Here is a 20,526-nt window from a genome sequence, read left to right as displayed (position 1 = left end):
TTTGTGCCCTTTCCTTTTTTGGCACGATCGCGTAATTTTTCTTCCATGTCATCGAAGATACCCAGCAGCTTCAAACATTGTACTCGGTGCAACCGGACCATCTCTGGTACCGATACCCATGCTTGCTGTATCCAGTGCTTTGGGCCCGACCATAGCCCAGCCGCTTATCTGTGTCTTCGCATGAAGAAACGGACCCAAGCATCTCGAGAAGCCCAACGACAGAAGCTTTTTGGGGCTCGGTCCGGTCCTTCGACATCGAGGGACGCATCGACGTATGGAGCGAAGGTAATGGCTGCGGAACGACCAACTCGTGCTGTCAGCAGTGAGGCGTCGAGTGGGTCTCCACCTGTCTCGAGGCCTCCTGTTGTGCAGGCCCCCCGGGACCGACCTTCGTTGGACCCGGCCCCAAGCAGATGTGAAGATTCCACGTCTTCATTGGTACCGAGGAGTCTCGACGGGTTTCTCTATTTTTTTTAAACAATTTTTATTGATGACACAACAGAAGTCAACATATCAACACATGTTATAAACCTTGTGTAGAACATCACACAGTGTGTATCATCGTTTTCCATTTCCCCCCCCCCACTTTCCCCCCTACCCTCCCCTACTGGTCCTGTTAACAGTTCAAAATCCTGCTTCTCGCAACAGGCGTTAGTGTCCCAAAATGGTGACCAGGTTTTGCAAAATTGGTCTCCCCTCTTTGAGGCAAGGTCTCCCACTCTCTTCTTTTCCAACATGCAACATTGCATCATAGCTCCTCTCCAGTGCGGCACTCCAGGTGGCTCGGTTTGAAGCCACAACTGCGTAATTGTTCTTTTGTCCATCAAAATTGTTCTTTTCAGAAAAGCTCTCAGCCCCTCTGGTGGTCTGCCACGAATGTTGTACACATCAAAGAGTTGACCTGGTGTTGGATACCATTTTACTTTCCACATTTGTGATATTTGATGCCCCAATTTTATCCAAAAGGGGAGTACCATTGCGCAGAACCAAAACATGTGGCCCAGGGAAGTTCCCATATGTCCACATTTAGGGCAGTCGTCTGTAGGCCTCAAGGTCACTTTGAAAGTCCTGTGCGTCGAAATGTATAATCGTAGAATGAATTTGTATTGCATTTCCTGCCATGCCACATTATCTGTCACCTGATATACACTCATCAAGTACATTTTTATCTGTTCAGGAGTGGGTTTCCACCTCAGTTCTTGGTGCCACTGTTGCGACACATGACTGTAGTCTGATGCCCCCTGTAAATCTCTGAGGTGGTGATGAAAATAACGAAGTGGCACTTTCAGTTGGGCCTCCAGGGCCAAGAGGTCATTCATGGAGTCCCATGTTTGTTGCGTAAGATCTATTGCAGGTAATGTTCTAACATAGTGGCTAAGCTGTATATATTGAAAATAGTCTTTCTGCTCCAGTCCAAACTCTTCACATAGTGTCCGGAAGGGCTTAATGGTCCCTGTCTCAGAAACCGCCTGGAACAAGTATTTGATACCACACTTCTCCCATTTCTTGAACAGAGCAGATCTTCCCCCCTCTGGAAACTCTAAATTACCCTTTATAGGTAACAGTGGGGTTACTGTGCTATTCCATTTGTACATCTTACCCAGCCACTTCCACGCTCTTCGCATCGAGCCCAAAATGGGCCCATATTGTCCTAGTACTGGTAATTCCTCTGATGGGGCGTGAAGCCAGTAGGCAAATTCCATTGAGGACATCAAAGAGGTTTCCACTCCCGTACAGGAGAAGAACTCTGTTGAACGGAACTAATCAGATAAGTGCCGCAGGCAGCATGCTGTCGCTATAAGTTTTAAATCAAGCAGTCCTAATCCCTCTCCCGAGTAGGGCCTCATGAGGGTCTTCAAACCTATCCGCGCTCATTTGCCCTGCCACAGAAAAGCTGTAAGGGTTTTATGTAGCCACATCTCCTCTCTGTATCCCAACATGGCCGGGATCATCTGACAAACGTATGTCCATCTGGGGAAAATAAACATATTATACATAGCAATTCTCCCTTTTAGGGATAGGGCCAAACCCTGCCAACCCTGCAGAGAGCTTCCTTAGTTCGCTTCTTCAGGGGTTCCATATTCTCTTTATACAGGTTCGCTAAATTCCTTGGAATATAGACCCCTAGGTACTTAAGTGTCCCTGTAGCCCATTGAAACGGGAATGGGCCTCCCCACCCCGCCTGCACCTCCTCCTGTATCGGGAGTGCCAATGACTTGTGAAGATTTAACTGCAATCCCAAAAAGAATCCAAATTCATCTATAACTTCTAACGAGTGTGGGACTGAAGTTTTCGGTTGAGTGAGCGTAAGGAACATGTCCGTCTGCAAAAGCCAGCACTTTTATCAGCTGTCCGTGAGTTATCACTCCCTGTATGTCGGGGTCTAGCATAATCGTTCGTAGGAGGGGTTCCAAGTATAGGAGAAACAGTATAGGGGATAGCAGGCATCCCTGTCTTGTGCCCCGCTCTACCCGGAAGGGCATGGATCTAGTACCATTAATCAGTATTTGTGCAGTGGTATTATTATACAGTGTCTGGCTTTTAAAAACCAGCCGTTTAGCCAATATATTCAAGTACTTGGAACAGGTAGTCCCCATTGACTTTATCGAAGGCTTTGGCCGCATCTAAACTAACTAATAATAAAGGGTCTCCCGTAGCTTGTCCATACGCCTAGAAGGGCTTTCCGTACCTGCCTTACTGCCTGCTGGCCCTTAACAAACCCCACTTGGTGTTCTTCTATCAAATCTGGGATATATGTCGTCAATCTATTTGCCAGCACTAGGGACAAGACCTTAATATCCACGTTGATGAGGGAGATTGGCCTATAGGATTCTACTTGATCTTTGGGCTTACCTGGTTCAGGGATTAGTGTTATCAATGCCTCATTCTCCCTTGGTGAGAAAAGCCCCTTAGTCACTACTGTCTCAAAGTAATCTGCCAAAGGACCGCACAATTGTATAATTAGCATCTTATAGTACTCGTTAGAAAAACCATCGAGCCCTGGGGCGGAGCCCAGTTGTAGGGCCTTTATTACTTTGAGTACTTCTTGCGCTTGGAGTGGCGCCAGCAGCGCTTGGCGGGCTGTTTCTGATAATTGGGGCATTTTTGCGTCTTCCAGATAAACCCGAGTCAAGGGGCCCTGAACCCTGTCTTCGGAACTGTACAATTCCATAAAGTGTTCACGAAATATGTCCACTATATCTTGTAACTTGGTGAGCTTGTCCCCCCTGGGGTTCTCTATCACTGGGACAAATCTTTGGGAGGTATGCGATTTAGCCACTCTTGCTAACAATTTGCCCGATTTATTCCCAAAGCACTGAAAGTTCAAACGTCGGGCCACCATCTGTTTCATAGCTTGCTCATGAATAAGGGAATTTAATGCTACCAGGGCCGCTGCCATTGAGTCCTTGTTAGCTAATGTGGGATACCTTAGGTAGTGTCTCTTTGCTTTCATGTAAGCTGCCTCTAGTCTTAAAATTCCCGCTGCTAATCGTTTTTTCCTAGTACTTTGAAACGCTATCACTTCCCCTCTCATGACCGCCTTGGAGGCCTCCCAAAATAATATGGGTGAGTCACACAAGATCTGATTCGTGTCCTCATACAATTTCCACTTTTCCAATAGATGCTCTAACATTTGTTTATCTCGGTACAGATAGGCGGGGAATCTCCAATGACTATTTGCCCTCCCCCCTCCCTTAAATCAAGCTCTACCCAGATCATATTATGATCTGAGATTTCCATGGGGCCAATTACGGCCTTCTGGACTTTGAAGAACCAAAATTGTGATATTAAAATGTAATCAATTCTGGATCAAGATTGATGAGCCTTGGATTGGTGGGTGTAATCTTGTAGTTGGGTGGAAAATACGCCATGGGTCAATTAGGTAAAGGTGTTTACAGAATGCCGAGATCCCCTTCCCCCTGCCTACCCCTGGAGTTGCCGTGAGGGAAGTTCTATCTAAAGTTGTATCTTGTACCTGATTAAAATCTCCCGCCCACACCCATGGGGCATCAGTGTATTGTAGCCCTAACGCTATAAGGGACTGAAAGAAACCTGGGCTGTAGGTATTTGGTGCATATATTGTGCACAAGTAATAGCTCTGACCTTGGTAATTAACTCGTAATAATACTATAGGGCCCTCTGTGTCTTTATAAATTAGGGCCGTTATGCAGGGTAACCCTTTTCGCACCAATATTACCACCCCACTCTTCCTATTACCCGAAGAGGAGAAGTGGCTTTCACCCACCCACTGCTGGCAGAGTTTCCCATGTTCCAGATCGGATAATTTTGTTTCTTGCAAACATGCAAAATCTGTTTTGTCGCTTTATCTGGGAGAGAATTTTATATCGCTTCACTGGGGATTTGATGCCCGAGACATTCCACGACAAAATCCTAATTCCAGGGCGACTAATGCATCCTCAATTTCAGTATTACTATCAAGGATATTAGCTAAATTTTCCCCCGGGGGCCCAGCCCCCCCCTCCCCGGAGTATATATGATGTAGTTGGGAGACCCGGATTCACTCGACTCTATTCCTGTAATTGCAGGCTCCAGCACTATCCCCACCCTTACCCCTCTAACTATTCTCTCTACTACCCCCCTCAACTTACCCTACCCCTAAACTCACCCACTTCTTCCCCACCCCTTCACCCAGGAGATGCCTGGTATGGACATTCCCCATCCAGGTGGAATCACAACGTGCTTAGTCCCCCACTCCCCCCGAGCCCGTCATTAGTACATTTAACTTCTTACGTTTGCAACCATTGGATTTATAATCTCCAAACCACTAGCAGGCCCAACAGAATAATCATATCTAATACAGGTTCTGCTCACCACAGTTCTTTCAATATAGCCTCACGGTGGCCCTACAGGTCCTTGCAGTTCCTGATTAATATATTGGGATGCTGATTGATCTGATGTAAATGACATCCATTTTCCATATTTCACGATTTTCTGCGTCGCAGAGTAGAGTAGCATAAACCGGATATTCTTTTCAATTAAAGTTGAGCAAATCAGATGGAATTTCCGTCTCCTTTCCTGCACGCTGGCTGAGTAGTCCTGGAATATTCTGATTTGGTTACCCGCATATTTTAGAGAGTCTCTTTTCAGGTGAAACCCCTGTAAAATATCTTCTTTATGAAGCTAGTTGAGGATTTTTATTATTACCACTCTGGGTCTTGATCCGGTCTGGCTCTGTCTTCTCAATCTGTGGGCCCGTTCAATGCAGAGATGGCCTCTGCTATCCGAAATGGCAAATTCTTTGGAGAGCCACTCTTCCAGCACTGTGCCCAGGTTTCTGTCAGGTATAGTTTCAGGCAGGCCTACCAGCCTGAGGTTGCAATGCCGGGTCCTGTTCTCCAATTCATCTAGCTTCTCTGCCTGAGACGCGAGCTGTTTTAGGCCGGTTATATCGGGCTCACATTGTTGCCAAGCATCTTCGAGGTCCGACACTCGTTTTTCAACTTCTGTTGTTCTGCCAGTGAGGTCTGACAGCCTGCCATCGATTTTCCCCAGTTGGCCCTCTAATGTGGTGAAACGCGGTTCTAGTGCAGTTCCCACAGCTGGTACTAGCTGTGCAAGCTGCCGGTCGGTGAATTCGGCCTCGCTTCGCGGGGACGCGGGCGCCATCTTGGATTCGCCGCCAGCCACAGGCAGCTTTTCTTTATCACTTTTAGAGCTTTTCCTGGAGGTTCCGAGTGGCATGGGGGACGAGATATGGGTCCATGCACCGTCCTCAGGGCTCCAATCGTGTCAGTTCAGTGTTTTTAAAGGTTGTAGCATGTCTTTATGGGCCAGGAGCGAGTGGGGTTCTCGGAGCAGCACAAAAACGCTGTTACTGCTCCCACCGCATCAGGTGATCCCTTATTTTTTTTCCTCTTTTATAATAATGCTAAAATTTATTAGAGTAAATAAATGGTTACAATAAAAAAAATGTATCCCAGTATTACAGAAAATTGAATTCTTATTTATATCGGTCCAAATTTCAGTATAAGGAAAATAAAATCAATCTCTCTCTCTCTCTCTCTCAATTTAATTTGTCCAATCACTTAATGCCTTATATTTTCTCTGTTATCTGGTATTCTTCAACTCTGACCTCTAAGGTCACCTTCACATAATTCTGTTTCTTTGGTATTTTTCACAAATATTCATCATTTGCCCTTTGTAATGAATACTTATCACTCATTGTGGTCCTTCACTGAAAATGTCCCTGTGTTATGTATAAGCCTGTTTGAAATAAAGACATTTGTTAAAGTTCATAGCTCATTACGAGGGTTAAGCAAGTGTGTCTATAGTGTGTGAGAAAACCAAGACACAAGCCAGCTAATTGCCCTACTAGATCAGGAAAAGGAATGTTATACAAAGCTGACTGATTTGAAAAACCAAACAGCTCTATACAGTTTCCCCTGTTTTTTTCCAATTTATTTTCTAACCCGCTGAAGATCCAGCATCTCTCCCTTTCTTCCTCTTGAGTTCAGTATTCCCCCCCCCCCCCCCCCCCCCAACTTCTTCTCTCAACAGCCCCCTGGTTCAGAAATAACGATTTCTTTGGTGCCAGCAATATGCTGTCTGGGCCAACCCATTCCTTCCCTCTGCAGCATCCCACCCGCGTGTAAACAGGAAGATACATTAAAGGCTCGGTATGCTACAGAGGGAAGGACCGAGTTGGCCCAGATAGCCTGTTGCCACTGCCAGCATCAGCAAAGATATCAGGTTTGTGGATGGGAGGGGGGAGGGAGAAGTGCCAGACCCAGGAGGAGGGAAGAGAGAGGTGCTGGATCTGCAGTGGATAAGGAGAGGAAATGGGGTGGGGGGTGGTAACAAGAAAAAAAAGCCACTCTGTGTGCTGGCCCCTGCTACACACCTCCCGGGTGCTCCGTCTGAGAAACACTGGTCTTTGGTCTAGCACTTAAATTTGAATGTGAAGATATGTAGAGTGATGCATTTGGGGTGCAGAAATCTAAAGGAGATGTAGAAAATAAGAGGTGAGAGAGGTAAGAGATTGATAAGCATGTTTTAGGAGAGAGAAGTTTGAATGATTGTTTAGCCACCTTGAGACACTGTGAAAAGGCAGTGGCCACAGCCGGATGGATGCTAGGCTGCATAGAGAGAGTTATAAGCAGTAGAAGAAAGGTGTTGATGCCCATTTACAAGTCGTCAGTGAGGCTCCACTTGGAAGTATTCAATTTTGGAGGTCATAGCTCGCTAAAAAACACAACACCAAAAGAGGCTCTTCAAGTCCGCAGAAAACATGGAACACAAACCAGAGCAGATATGGAGTCCAGCAAAACGTTTATTGAAATAGACTTGACATGGCCATATTTCACCAAACAGACTGCATCAGGGGATTCACACACTACTAACAAGGAGATAGAACAATGTTTCCTTCGGCTAGTAAACACGTATCCAACCTGCCTGTTCTCTGTGGTCTCTTTTAGCATTCTGTAATATACAAATGTTTTCCAGAGTCAGGAAAGCGATAGAAATAGAGGACATAAATTGAGTTTGCAGGTGGGTTGATTTAAGAGTAACAGGAAATAATTTTTCATGGAGCGGGTGGTAGATGCCATGAATGCCCTCTCACAAGAGGTTATGGAAATGAGCGCGGTAAAGGAATTCAAACATGCATGGGATAAAAACAAGACTCTTATATGGAAAGAGAATGTAAGCAAAACACCTAGTGGTGCTTAGATGACAACTAGAAATGTTTGTTGTAAAATTTAATAAAGATAAAAATAATTACATGTTGAGTGAAGATTTACTAAGTAATTTTATTGCATGCCCCCCCCAAGTCCTAGTATTTTTGGAAAAAGCAAGCAAGTATTCCACTCCTCTCAGTATTTTATAGACCTCTGTCATATTTTCCCTTAGCAGTCTCTTCTCCAAGATGAAGAGCCTGTGTTAGCCTTTCCTTATAAGGAATTTGTCCCATCCCTTTTATCATTTTCATCTTCCTTGGTACATTTTCTAATTCCACTATATCTTTTTTTGATATTCAGTGACCAGAATTGCACACGTATCGCTGGTCATATTTTGGATTTGGGATGTTGAGAGATAGAGGTTTTGTCAACTTTATTGACCCAAGTGTAGTGTATTCTATGCTTATATTATCTTACTAGTTATAGCCTGAAATTTTTAGTAGAAATGTAAAAGTAGGCAATATGTGGTGGTGATAACTCAAATCATGGTGAATGGTTGTGATTTTTTTTTTTTTTTTGCTTTATACGGCTTTGAATACTTTCTCTGTGAGCTTTGAGGCTGTTCTGTCACTTGATAGATCATATGCCCCATTAAACCTAATCTCATGCTTGAGAAAGGAGTGAAGAAGTTAGATATTGCTGTGGTCGTCATACCTGAATACATACACTATCTACAACACTGCATACATCCAGTATGCGTGTTGTTCATAGGATTGCTAATTTGAGATCTCTAGTGTCCTTGCAGATCTTTGAATATTTGGAAGTTGATGACTTCATATTTAGAGGTGTGGAATATGTTCAGTGCATGCTCACCATTGTGGCTTTTCTATTTAATTTCACATATTTTATATACTATTATATTCATCACATATCAGTGGTTTATAAAGACATTAGATGGCATCGTAGACCAGAAAAGTATGTTTTAAAAATATACTAGTGTATTGGTTATAATGCAGTATAATAATCTCACAAATTAATCTTTGATTACATTTAGACCAGCAAAGTAATACACCCATGTTTTTAAAAAAATACTAGTGTATTGGTTATAATACAGTATAATATAATAATCTCACAAATTAATTTTTGATTACATTAAAACCTGATCAAAAACACATGTTCCAGGGAAAGCTAAATAAAAAAAATAAATAAAAAATCCAACAAATCACATTTCTGTTAGAAAAACAATTGTTTGAAAGTTTGTTCCAAAGTTCAGGGCCAGTAACTGAGAAAACATAGGACTATGTGGCTCCTAAGTAATTGAAATGCAGGGGCACTTAACTAAAGTATTATGAAAGTATGTTTACGTCAAGGTAATGATATTTAGATCCTGGTTTGTCCTAGTTGCTCAGGAAATTGAAGGGCACTACCCTGGGCTAACCAAATAGAGTTTTTGATTGGAAACCAGGGTATTATTTACAGCATTGAAACAGGCAGTGTGGTTCAACATATGTTGAAAAAAGTGACTATAAGTGTGCAACTTACTGGCCAATGTTGAATTCATCTGCTTTGAAAATGTGTGTTCGTAACTGAAAATATACCAACCAAACAAAAGGAGTTTGATTTATATATATATAAAGATAGTTTGGAGGTGTCCCTTTAAATTGGTGGAGGACAAATTATTTCACCCCATAAACAATTTAAATCTTAACAAATAGAACCTCAAACCTCCTAACAGGGAACAATACCAAAGTATTACCAATCCCTTGTATAAACAGGAGTAGGTTAATATCATAGGTTCTAATTCAGGGAGAAAAAGAGAATAAAACCCCAACGTAAAAACTCATGCTACATGAGAAAACCGTATGGGATAAAAAAAACTCTCTTTCCCTCCAAAAATGTATAAATAATGAATTAAATGAACACCAAAAACCAAACTACCCAAAACTGACCCCAGCCAGTAAAGACTACCTAAAGAAGCCCCCCTGGGAGGAAAAAAACCTGAAGTTCAGTTAAAGATAACATAAAGCCTCAGATAGAAAATTTAGAGGAACTTTCTTTTATCCTATCAAAGTATATAGCAAACCAAGTTTACTTAACTTAATCCAGGCGTGGCAGCTTCAGGAATTTTTCAATCAGATCAAAAATCCCTCCCAAAAAGACTCCGGAGCCTTACAAAATTTCTGCAGCGGTGAAAAGAACCGCCAGCCCTTCAACAAGAGCGCCTTGTTTCGCCAACCTCGTGGCTGCTTCAGGAAGGGCGCTTCACATCCATCTGGAACAATAACCACATTAACACTGAAAATTAAAGCGTCAGTCGTATGGATCCCAAAGATGGTGCAGGAACAAGTATTCCAAATCTAATTGAGTTTTTCAAAGCAACGTATCGAAACGTCATGACGTCACAAAAGCGTCATTACGTTACATGTCCAATCCAATGTCCAAAAGGCGAAGGATTTTCTATCTGAGGCTTTATGTTATCTTTAACTGAACTTCAGGTTTTTTTCCTCCCAGGGGGGCTTCTTTAGGTAGTCTTTTACTGGCTGGGGTCAGTTTTGGGTAGTTTGGTTTTTGGTGTTCATTTAATTCATTATTTATACATTTTTGGAGGGAAAGAGAGTTTTTTATCCCTTACGGTTTTCTCATGTAGCATGAGTTTTTACGTTGGGGTTTTTTTCTCTTTTTCTCCCTGAATTAGAACCTATGATATTAACCTACTCCTGTTTATACAAGGGATTGGTAATACTTTGGTATTGTTCCCTGTTAGGAGGTTTGAGGTTCTATTTGTTAAGATTTAAATTGTTTATGGGGTGAAAGAATTTGTCCTCCACCAATTTAAAGGGACACCTCCAAACTATCTTTATATATATATATATATATATATATATATATATATATATATATATATATATATATATATATATATATAAATCAAACTCCTTTTGTTTGGTTGGTATATTTTCAATAGAGTTTGTATTCCCCTAGAGTATTTAGAGTGTTCGTAACTGAAGAAATATTTGAATGATAAAATTAATTTGAACTTATTTTGGTATAGCTTTAGGCAGGATTAGTTTGGACTTCTATTCTTGTGTGTTTGGAAATTGTAAATTTCAAGAGTTTAATTTCCATCTAATTAACCCCCCCCCCCCCCCCCCCATGTTTACTAAGCCACACAGCAGTGCCAACAAAGCCCATTCAAAGTGAATGGGCTGTGTTGTGTTGGCATTAGCGCACGGCAGCTGATAGCATGGCTTAATAAATGGAGTAAGTGTTCTTTGATACAAACCATGTGTGCAGGCACCTTTTTTCAGTGGAATTAAATATATATGTTTTTGTGAAAAAAAAGTGCAAAACTGACTGACTAGGAGAATACAAGATAAGCCAAGGGAGAGGCAAGAGTACTAGGGAAGTGTTTTTCCAGTTGTTAGTAAAATAGGTGTTTGAATATTTTTGCTTGGGAATGCTTTTTCAGAGTTCATTTGTTAAAACCAAAAATCGGAAGTCTTATATACTACAGAAACTTTATTGTGGTTTTTGTCTGTTCTACCAGTTTGGTGAAATTGGCTTCTGCTCAGAAAAACTGGTCAATAGCATGCCAAGGTTTATGGAACAGGCTGCCAGTTTACTCAAGGATGAAAAGGCATTATATTGCTGTCTTAAAACTTGTTGTACCTTTCTATTGTGAACTTTAATGATTGGGTTTAGTTGTTTTGGTTTTTAGTCTCCTGTATGGCTTTTAGTTTTGAATGCTTTTATTTGGTGCTTTTAGCAAGCATTGGTGGAATGGAAGCATGATGGAATGAATGGGGGGGAAAAAAACCTTTAGTACAGCATAGGAATACCTGTGTGCTCTGAAGAGCTCTGCATACTCAACGTTTTCCTAGTTCAGTGGTTCTTAGACTGGTCCTGGAGGACCACCAACCAGTTGGGCTTTCAGGATATCCATAATAAATATGGATGAGATGGGGGTAGTAGGCATGCAAATCTATTTGTAGATCTGGTTTTTTTTTTTTTTTTTTTTTAATCCAACTTAACTAGAAGTATTCAGCTTGGTGCCATTGAAGGTCATTGCCCACTTCTATATCTGATGTATCTTGTCTACAGAGAGCCCCTGTTGTAAAAATCCAGCAAAGCTGCTTGCTTCTAAATGATCAAGCTCTGATATATTAACTGTGTCGAGACAACATGGACAGATTGAATGAGTCTTTATCTAATACTAGTAAAAAAGCCCCGTTTCTGATGCCAATGAAACGGGGGCTAGCAAGGTTTTCTTCTGTGTGCATGTGGGAGTGTGTGTGTCCCTGCCCTCTGCCCTCTCTCCCCTCACCCCTCTGAGTCCTTCACTGTTACAGAGAGAGCGATTTGATTTTGTGCTTTGCTGTGTTTTCCTTCACTGTTTGTGTTACAGAGAGAGCGAGGGCAGGGCAGACACTCATGGGGAAACCGGATATCTCTCCCCCTTCACACTTCCGGCTGGAGGCTTCATAGAACGTTGGTGGTGCCTTTTATATAGAAAGATATTTCTGTGCTACTATACAAATTCACCCAGCTCCACTTTGGCAGTAGTTCTCCCTGCCCTATTTAGATGGGCTAAACAAACTGGTAGAGTTGCAGGGTTGCATCCATATAGGAAACTTCAGATAAGACATTGACTCTGAAAACTCCAAGGGATCACTACACTTGTCTGACTTGTCTTCAGGTTATACCTGTTTGTGGGTAAGCAACCTTACTATCTTAGAAAAAGATAGGAAAGATCTTGCAGAGGGAGGGGTGGAGCAAAATCAGTGTTCCCTGGCACTGACATTTTTTATCTGAATATCTAAAACATGAACTTTCAAATTTTTAATTTTGTATGCAGTCTGCTTAGCAATAATTCACTTTTTTTTCTTTGACAGCTAATCCACGACAATGTTGTTGACACATCAGTAGTGTTTCCTCATCGGTTAGGCTTACCTAATAAAAGAGCACTTCGAAATCTAATAGCGGATTACCTCAGACGCATTATTCAAGATGATGGTAGGACCTTATTATAACTTATATTTCCATTAAATTTTCTTAAATTGCCCTATAGCTTGTTAAAGTATGATGCATGACCATATAGAAGTTAGGCTTAAGGCATAGGCAAACTAAGACATGTGCCTGGAACCCTCTCAGATGAGTAATTTAATGGCATCCAATCCACCTTACTGGCAAAAAGTATGGAGGCTGGAATGTTGACCAGAGCCACCGCTGCTGCAGAGGTCAGTGGCATAACTACAGGTGGGCCCAGGCCCATTCACATTAAGCTCAGGCCCACCCAAATTTTGGCACCCTTGATATGGTTGGCGGGGATCTCCAAGCCCTGCCAGTTAGAGGTCTTCCAGTGGCCAGAACACTTCCCTGTTCTCTGCAATGTGCAGCACTATCCCATGGGCTGCTGCCATACCGGCTCCCTGTGCATGTTTAATTTTAGTGCATTTGCAAAAACTGGGCATGTGTGAAAGCGGGGGGCAGTGGCATGGCAGCAGCCCTTGGACGACGACACCAATGCAGAGCATAGGGAATGTTCCAGAGGAGGAGCTCTTTGGCTGGCAGGGCTTGAGGATACCTGCCAGCACTGGTGGTATGATGGGGAGCCTTAATACACTTTCTTAGTACCCACCAAAGTTTAGTCCTGCTCTGGCTATATCGGAATTAATTCTGTGGTTGAAGTCAACTATAGAATAAGGTTTCTTGTTTTAAAAAAAAAATATGTATTCCTCATTCAAGCTTTTATTTTCATGTTGCCTGCCTTTCAGATTTAATTATCTTAGAGAAAATGTGATGTGCAGGGCCAATCCAATCATTAGGCAAGACTGGGTGGTCTTGGGGATAATAAAGAGAACAGCTGCAGTCTAATCCAAATTATAGGTCCTTACAGCTTCACAAATTAGAGAGCCATCAACACATATCTTACTGCATTTTTGTGTGTCAGATTGTGCTGTTGAGTACTGAATTAGCTACCATGCTCTCTGCTCCTTATTCTGTGAACAATGCTGTGGCAAAGGGCGAGTTAACTTTACTGGAAATGAGAAGAGACATAGAAGAAAGTTCAGACTTCATGAATATTTGTAAATATTAAATTTGTTTCATAATTAAATGGGGCTACTGCACTATCAAAAGATGACATTTTATGCAATGAGATGCACCTATAAATAAGTTAATGAATTGAATCAGAACTGTTTAATGTGCCACTCATTGCCCACGTACTATGTTAATTTATGGGCCTTCTCAATTATAGATCATGTTTTGCATTTTTCCTTGTGTGCTGGACCAAAGTTTGCACCAGATTCATTGGACAGCCAAGTTTCATTCTCTCATTTTTAGCTCAACAAAAATTTACTTTTTTCTAACACTACAAGCAGCATTTACAAACAAGTACAAGAACTGGAATGGTTCTGCCAGTTGTCATGTAGCTAATTAAAAAGGTGAGCAGTGGAGTTCCTCAGGGGTCGGTGCTGGGGCCTATTCTGTTTAATATATTTGTGGGAGATATTGCTGAAGGGTTGGAAGGAAAGGTGTGCCTTTTTGCGGATGACACGAAAATAGCCAATAGAGTGGATACCCTGGAGGGAGTAGAAACGATGAGAAGGGATCTCGGAACCTTAGAAGAATGGTCAAGTGTATGGCAGTTAAAATTTAATAGAAACTCTAAACACGCTGCGTGTAAAAATCAATAAATACTTCTGCTGTCACCCACACAGCCAAACAGCTGAACAAACCTTGCACCAGCAGTGGAGAAAAAAAAGCCTCAGTATCGCCACCCAGCCAGGCCAGAGATTCAGACTCTAAGGCGTGGGCCCAGCGCACCATCATATGGCTCGGGAAAAAAACACCACTCGTGTGCTGAAAACACTCTTACTGCTCCTTAATGTACCCGGATATGTACTGAAAACCGTTCCCAAATACACTGATGTGATGACAGATGTGTATGTATTTATATAGAGCATAGAATATAGTACGAAACAATTGCTTTCAGTTTAATTCATACACTTTACGTCAGTTCTACATATTGTGCTCTGAGGCTTGCATTTAAACGAATTCTACGGGCCTTGGCCCGAGCACTAGCCAATTGCAAAAAGTGTCCTCTGGACACCGCCTTTAAAGCGTCCCACACCACATGCAATGGTGGACCAGAAGCTAAATTGTGGTCCAAGTATTCTTTAAACACCTGTTTGTAGCCCTCCACCACCTGTTCATCCTGCAACAGGCTCACGTTCAAAGACCAGCGTCTGTCTTTCATTTCAGTCTGGATATTTGGGAGAGTGACCCATATTGGGGCGTGATCAGATATCATCATACTACCAATTCCAGCGTCCGGACCTAGTTCCACTAATGTTGTGTCTAGGAAGATGTAGTCAATACGGGAGTATGTTTCATGTACCGGGGAATAGTAAATGTAATCCCGCTCTATTTGATGTGTCAGTCTCCAAAGATCTAAGAGTCCCAGGGAATAAGCCAACGAGGCCAATGAGTGTGCTTCTTTGTGCCCCTCGGCTCTAACTGTCCCTGAGCGATCTTGTCCTGGGTTCATTACTGCGTTAAAATCACCCCCAAGTATAAGCGCCCCGTCAGTAAAGGTCCCCAATAAGGTTCGAATTTTGTTTAAAAAACTCCCCCTGTCCAGAGTTTGGGGCATACATTGAAGCTATCGTGAGGGCTACTTGGCCTAGCTTAAGTTGTATGAATAAATAACGCCCCCCAGGGTCTCTTTTGGTCTGCGTCACTTGTGCTCCCAGTGAAGAGTGCAGCAATATCGCCACTCCTCCCCTCCTTGAGTCCCCCCCGGACGCAAAATAGACCCCTGAGTAGCCAGGGCAGGAGAGAAATTTCTCGTGTTTGCGACGCAAGTGTGTTTCTTGCAAGAGAACTATTTGTGGTTTTAACCTGTGGAGTTCACTATAGAGCTTCTGTCTCTTTTGGGGCATGTTAAGTCCCTTGACATTATAGGAGACTATCTTCAACTCAGGACACATGTCTTAGTGTGTCTAAAAGAGCTAAGGTCTGCAGGAAATAAAGCAATGTACATCCCCTTTGTGAGCCATACAGTTCAGTAAAGCCATTATTGTTACCTTTGTCTTCCCTCCCCCCACAACCCTCCCTCATCCCGTTCCCCCCTACCCTCCCCGTCATCTCCCCTCTATTACACCAACCAGGAGTATAAAAACCCCTAGATGGGTCTGAGCAAGTGGGTCACAACACTCCCGACATCCCAGCCAGGCTTCCCCCCCCTCCCGCCTAATTGCATTCCAACATTCAACAGATATTGTCTATAATCCTAGTTTTCCCCCCTTCAACCTAATGTTAGATCCCATAAAGTGTGTCTTTACACTTCCAGCCTCAGCCAGCCACATCATAGCATTCGTGCAATCCAATCAAACTTATAAACCCACAACCTTCACCTCACAGCAACAGTTAGCTGGTCGTCCCCCAAATTTGGTCGTCTGTTTGAACAGTTCCTGACAGACCAACGAGGACTAGGCACAAAGACATATTTCCATGTCCAATTACTTATTTCAAATGTCCTTTTCTGTGATGCAATCTGTCCAATCATCTCTTATTTTTGCCACGTCTCACTGTCCCGATGCTCGTTGCCAGCCCTGAAGCTTAGCCATGGTAGATGATGCCAGCTCAATTGGTGGGACAGCCGAGTTCACCAATTCTGCTGCGTTCAAGGCCTCCCAGGCTTCTTGCAAGGATCGCACACGGTATTTACTACCCTTCAGGGTAAAGTTCAAAGAAAACGGGAAGCCCCATCTGTATTGCACTTGGTGTTTTATTAAGATGTCTAGGGCTGGTTTCATTTGTCGTCGTTGCTGCAGGGTATATTGTGACAAATCTTGATACACCAAAACCTTTGTGCCTCCAAACTCCAGATTCTGCGCTTTCCGCGCCTTTGTCATGATCAATTCCTTGGTTTCATATTTGTGGAAGCGGACAATAATATCTCGCTGTTGCTGTTCTTTGCGAGCTCCAAGCGCTCTATGCGCTCTGTCTAGTTCCACCTTGTTTTCTCCAGCTTCGGGGCCAAGTAAGGAGGCACATATCGTCTGCACAATCTGTGTAACGTTCTCTATTTCACCTCCTTCTGGCACCCCCCGAAACCTAAGGTTGTTTCGCCTCCCTCGATTTTCCAGATCTAACTTATATTCTAGTTCCAATCGATGTTTGTCCAGTTCAAGCAGTTGCTCATTATGTTTAAGCAAGGTCTCTGCCTGTTCGTCTAGTTTAAGTTCGACATCTTCCACCCGCCCCCCCAACTCACGGAGATCCGTGCTCAGGGAATCCATGCGTTCCAGGATTTCGTCCTTCGACTGTTTTATCTCCGCCTGGATATTTGCTAAGAACCTCCGCAGTTCAGGTGGGATACTTTTTTTGGAGGGCGGGTGTCGCTGTTCAGCCTGAGACTGGGCCGATTCGGAGTCGGAATGCGAGGCTCGCTCTGGTGACTCGTGGCGTTTGGCGCTTTTTCCGGTCATGTTTTTCTTAGACCGCTCGATCTCTTTTTTGCGTGCAGCGGGCGTCTTGCTCATCGCCAATTCTACCGAAGGGGGATTTTAACAAGCTGATCTCGCTATTTTTTCTCGCGTTTTGCCGTTTTTTATTGCTGTTTAAAGCTGATATCTGGCGCGAGGAGACGGAGCTCCTAAGCTAGGCTGCCATCTCTCCCGGTGACGTCACTTCCTCCAGATTTTTACTCTTATCTTGGCATGGAATCTTCTCCCTTAGAGGTAAAATTAGCTTTTTAATACAGAAGTTGAAGCAGCTCTTTACAGGTCTGACAAGAAACACACAAATGGCCGTGTGCCTTGGTGTGTCCCCACCTTATCAGATACACTGGAGGATTATTTAGATCACATCTTTACAATAGTAGCTCAAGTTGAGTTGCATTCAGGTACAGTAAGTACCCCACCTAAAGTGTCTTGCATGTGTTTCAAGTGTTTTTTTTGCCCAGGCAGCCCTGGAAGTAATTCTGCAGGCTGTGGTGCTCCCCAAAGCAGGACTTGCATTACGTGTGGCCAGGATTTATTGTGCATGCTTTTCCTACGTGCCTTTTAAGGCTGGCCGTGACAGCCTTGGAAATAGCAGCACAGACTATGGAAAGCACAACCATCTAATTAAGTAAAAAGAAGAAAATAGGCCATTTTAAATTCACAACTCAAAGAATTTTTCAAAAAAGTTTGAAATGATATTCCATTTGTAGATCACTATTGCTCAATGTGCTTGCTATGTCAGTCCAGTGCCCATTGTACAAATTAGATAATTTTCAAGCCAAGTAGCAGTCCATGGATTTTTGTCACTGACGCTTACTGATCAACAACACCCATAAGAGTAAGTTATGGCAACAATGTCCAGTCCCCTTACAAGTAAATCATTGTCTCTTCTGATGAGCAAGTTGAGGACAAGTCAGTGAAGAAATGGTTCATTCCTTATTGTCCCACCAGACCAGACCAGGTGCATAGGTTTGTCCTGTCAGCAAGTGAAGACTGAAAATTACTAAGCTGTAACATCACTTAAGAAACCCTGTGCAACCCCCTGGCCATTCAGTATTTCTCAGTCTACAGCAGGTAGGTAGTAGGTTTGCTGTGCAACCTTTGGTGCATGGGTGTCCCCCCAACGCAGGGCCGGCGCAACGCTGCAGGCAGCTCTCCTTCCGTCCCGCCCTCAGTTCTCAGCTCCCTAACTGACAACAGCCCTCCTCTCCGTTCCCCCCCCCCCCCCCCCCACGCACGTTGAACCCTTTTATTTTTTGACAACAACAGCAGTGAAGAAGAAAGCACTGTCGGCTCGCCTCTAGCTTCTCCCTTCCCTCACACTGTGTCCTGCCCTCACGGAAACAGGAAATACATCATCGCAGAAGGCAGGACACTGTGTGAGGGAAGGGAGAAGCTGGTGGCAAGCCTGCAGTGCTTTCTTCTCCACTGCCGTCACTGCCACTGAAAATAAAAGGGTTAAGCGTGCGCGTGGGGGGGGGGGTGGAAGAGGAAGGAACATAGAGGAGGGCTGTCGGGGAGCTGAGGGAAGGCAGGGACAATAGCTGGACATGGATGGGAGGAGAGGGCAGGTGGAGAGAAGAGATCGCTGGACATGGAGAGGAGGGAAGGGCAGGGAGAGAGAAGAGATCACTGCTGGATGAGAAGAGATCGCTGCTGGATGAGGAGGGGAGGGCAGGGAGAGAGAAGAGATCACGACATGGAGGGGAGGGCAGGGGGAGAGAAGAGATCACTGGACATGAGGGGAGGGCAGGGGGAGAGAAGAGATTGCTGGACATGGAGGGGAGGGCAGGGCAGGGGGAGAGAAGAGATTGCTGGACATGGAGGGAGGGCAGGGCAGGGGGAGAGAAGAGATTGCTGGACATGGAGGGGAGGGCAGGGCAGGGGGAGAGAAGAGATCGCCGCTGGATGAGGAGGGGAGGGCAGGGGGAGAGAAGAGATCACCGCTGGATGAGGAGGGGAGGGCAGGGGAGAGAAGAGATCGCCGCTGGATATGGAGCGGAGGGCAGGGGGAGAGAAGAGATCGCTGGGCATGGAGAGGAGGGGGAGGACAGGGGGAGATAAGAGATCGCTGGACATGGAGGGGAGGGCAGGGGGAGAGAAGAGGTCACTGGACATGGAGGGGAGAGCAGGGGGAGAGAAGAGGTCGCTGGACATGGAGGGGAGGGCAGGGGGAGAGAGGAAATTTGCTGGACATGGATGGAGGGGAGGGGAGAATTGCTGGACATGGATGAATGGGGGCAGGGGAGAGAGGAATTTTGCTAGTTATGGGTAGATGGAGGAGAGGGCAGGGGAGAATGGAGAGTTGCTGGACATGGATGGATGGAGGGCAAGGGATAGAGGAGAATTGCTGAACATGGATGGATGGAGGGGGCAGGGGGGAGAGGAGAATTGCTGGACATGGGTGGATAAATGGAGGGCAAAGGAGAGGAAATTTGCTGGATATGGATGGAGGAGAGGGCAGGGGAGAATGGAGAGTTGCTGGACATGGGTGGATGGAGGGAGGGGAGGGATGTCAGGAAGGAGATGCACATGGATGGAGGGAAGAGGAGAAATGCTGGACATGGAGTGGAGGGACAGTTAACAGGAGAAATTTATTTATTTAGATTTTGCTCACACCTTGTTCAGTAGTAGCTCAAGGTGAGTTAAATTCAGGTATCTGGATATTTCTCTGTCCCAGGAGGGCTCACAATCTAAGTTTGTACCTGAGGCAATGGAGGGTTAAGTGACTTGCCCAAGATCACAAGGAGCAGCAGTGGGATTTGGCCACCTCTGGATTGCAAGACCAGTGCTCTAACCACTGTTGGACAAGGATGGAGAGAAGGAAAGACAAAGGAGATGCACACGGATGGAGGGGAAGGGAGAGAGAAGAAATGCTGCACATGGATGGAGGAGAGGGAAGACAGAGGAAGTAGATGCACATGGATGGAGAGGAGGGGAATGAGGAGAAATGCTGGATGTGGATGGAGGGAAAAACTGCTGAATTTAAGGGCTGGATTGGAAACGCTTTGAGGGCAGATACTGAAACTCGAGGAAGGATAGGGACAGGGCTACAGATGATAGACAGGATGCATAAGGACACAGGAGGATGGTGGACCTGGTGAGTGAAAAAATATGAGATGGAAAGAAGACACTGCATAAAACAGAAGACACTGGGACCAAAACGAATAGAAAAACTAAATGATCAGACCTCAAAGGTAGAAAAATGTATTTTATTCAGAATTTATTAATTGAAATATGTCAGCTTTTGGAAATGTGCATCTGTGATATTTTGCATGTAAGTTTCAATTTTTCTAGTATTGCTGCATGCCGTGTCTGACTTCTTGAGGTAACTTTCCAGTTCAGTATTTTGCCTTCATATTGTTTTATTTCTAGTTCCT

At 44.1% G+C, this 20,526-nt stretch overlaps 1 protein-coding gene across 3 annotated transcripts in view; it reads left to right on the top strand.

Moving 5' to 3' along the window:
- LOC115463549 (RNA exonuclease 1 homolog) overlaps positions 1–20,526 on the top strand; it is a 307,692-nt gene that overhangs the window by 250,914 nt on the left and 36,252 nt on the right. For all 3 annotated transcript variants that reach the window (XM_030194179.1, XM_030194180.1, XM_030194178.1), the window contains one exon: positions 12,530–12,650. In XM_030194179.1, the coding sequence (XP_030050039.1) occupies positions 12,530–12,650 (121 nt within the window). The remainder of the gene's footprint in view (positions 1–12,529; positions 12,651–20,526) is intronic.

Source organism: Microcaecilia unicolor, chromosome 2, assembly GCF_901765095.1.
Source record: "Microcaecilia unicolor chromosome 2, aMicUni1.1, whole genome shotgun sequence".
Taxonomy (NCBI): Eukaryota; Metazoa; Chordata; class Amphibia; order Gymnophiona; family Siphonopidae; genus Microcaecilia; species Microcaecilia unicolor.
The sequence above is the reverse complement of the archived record's forward strand: the minus strand, read 5'-3'. Positions and strand labels throughout refer to the sequence as shown.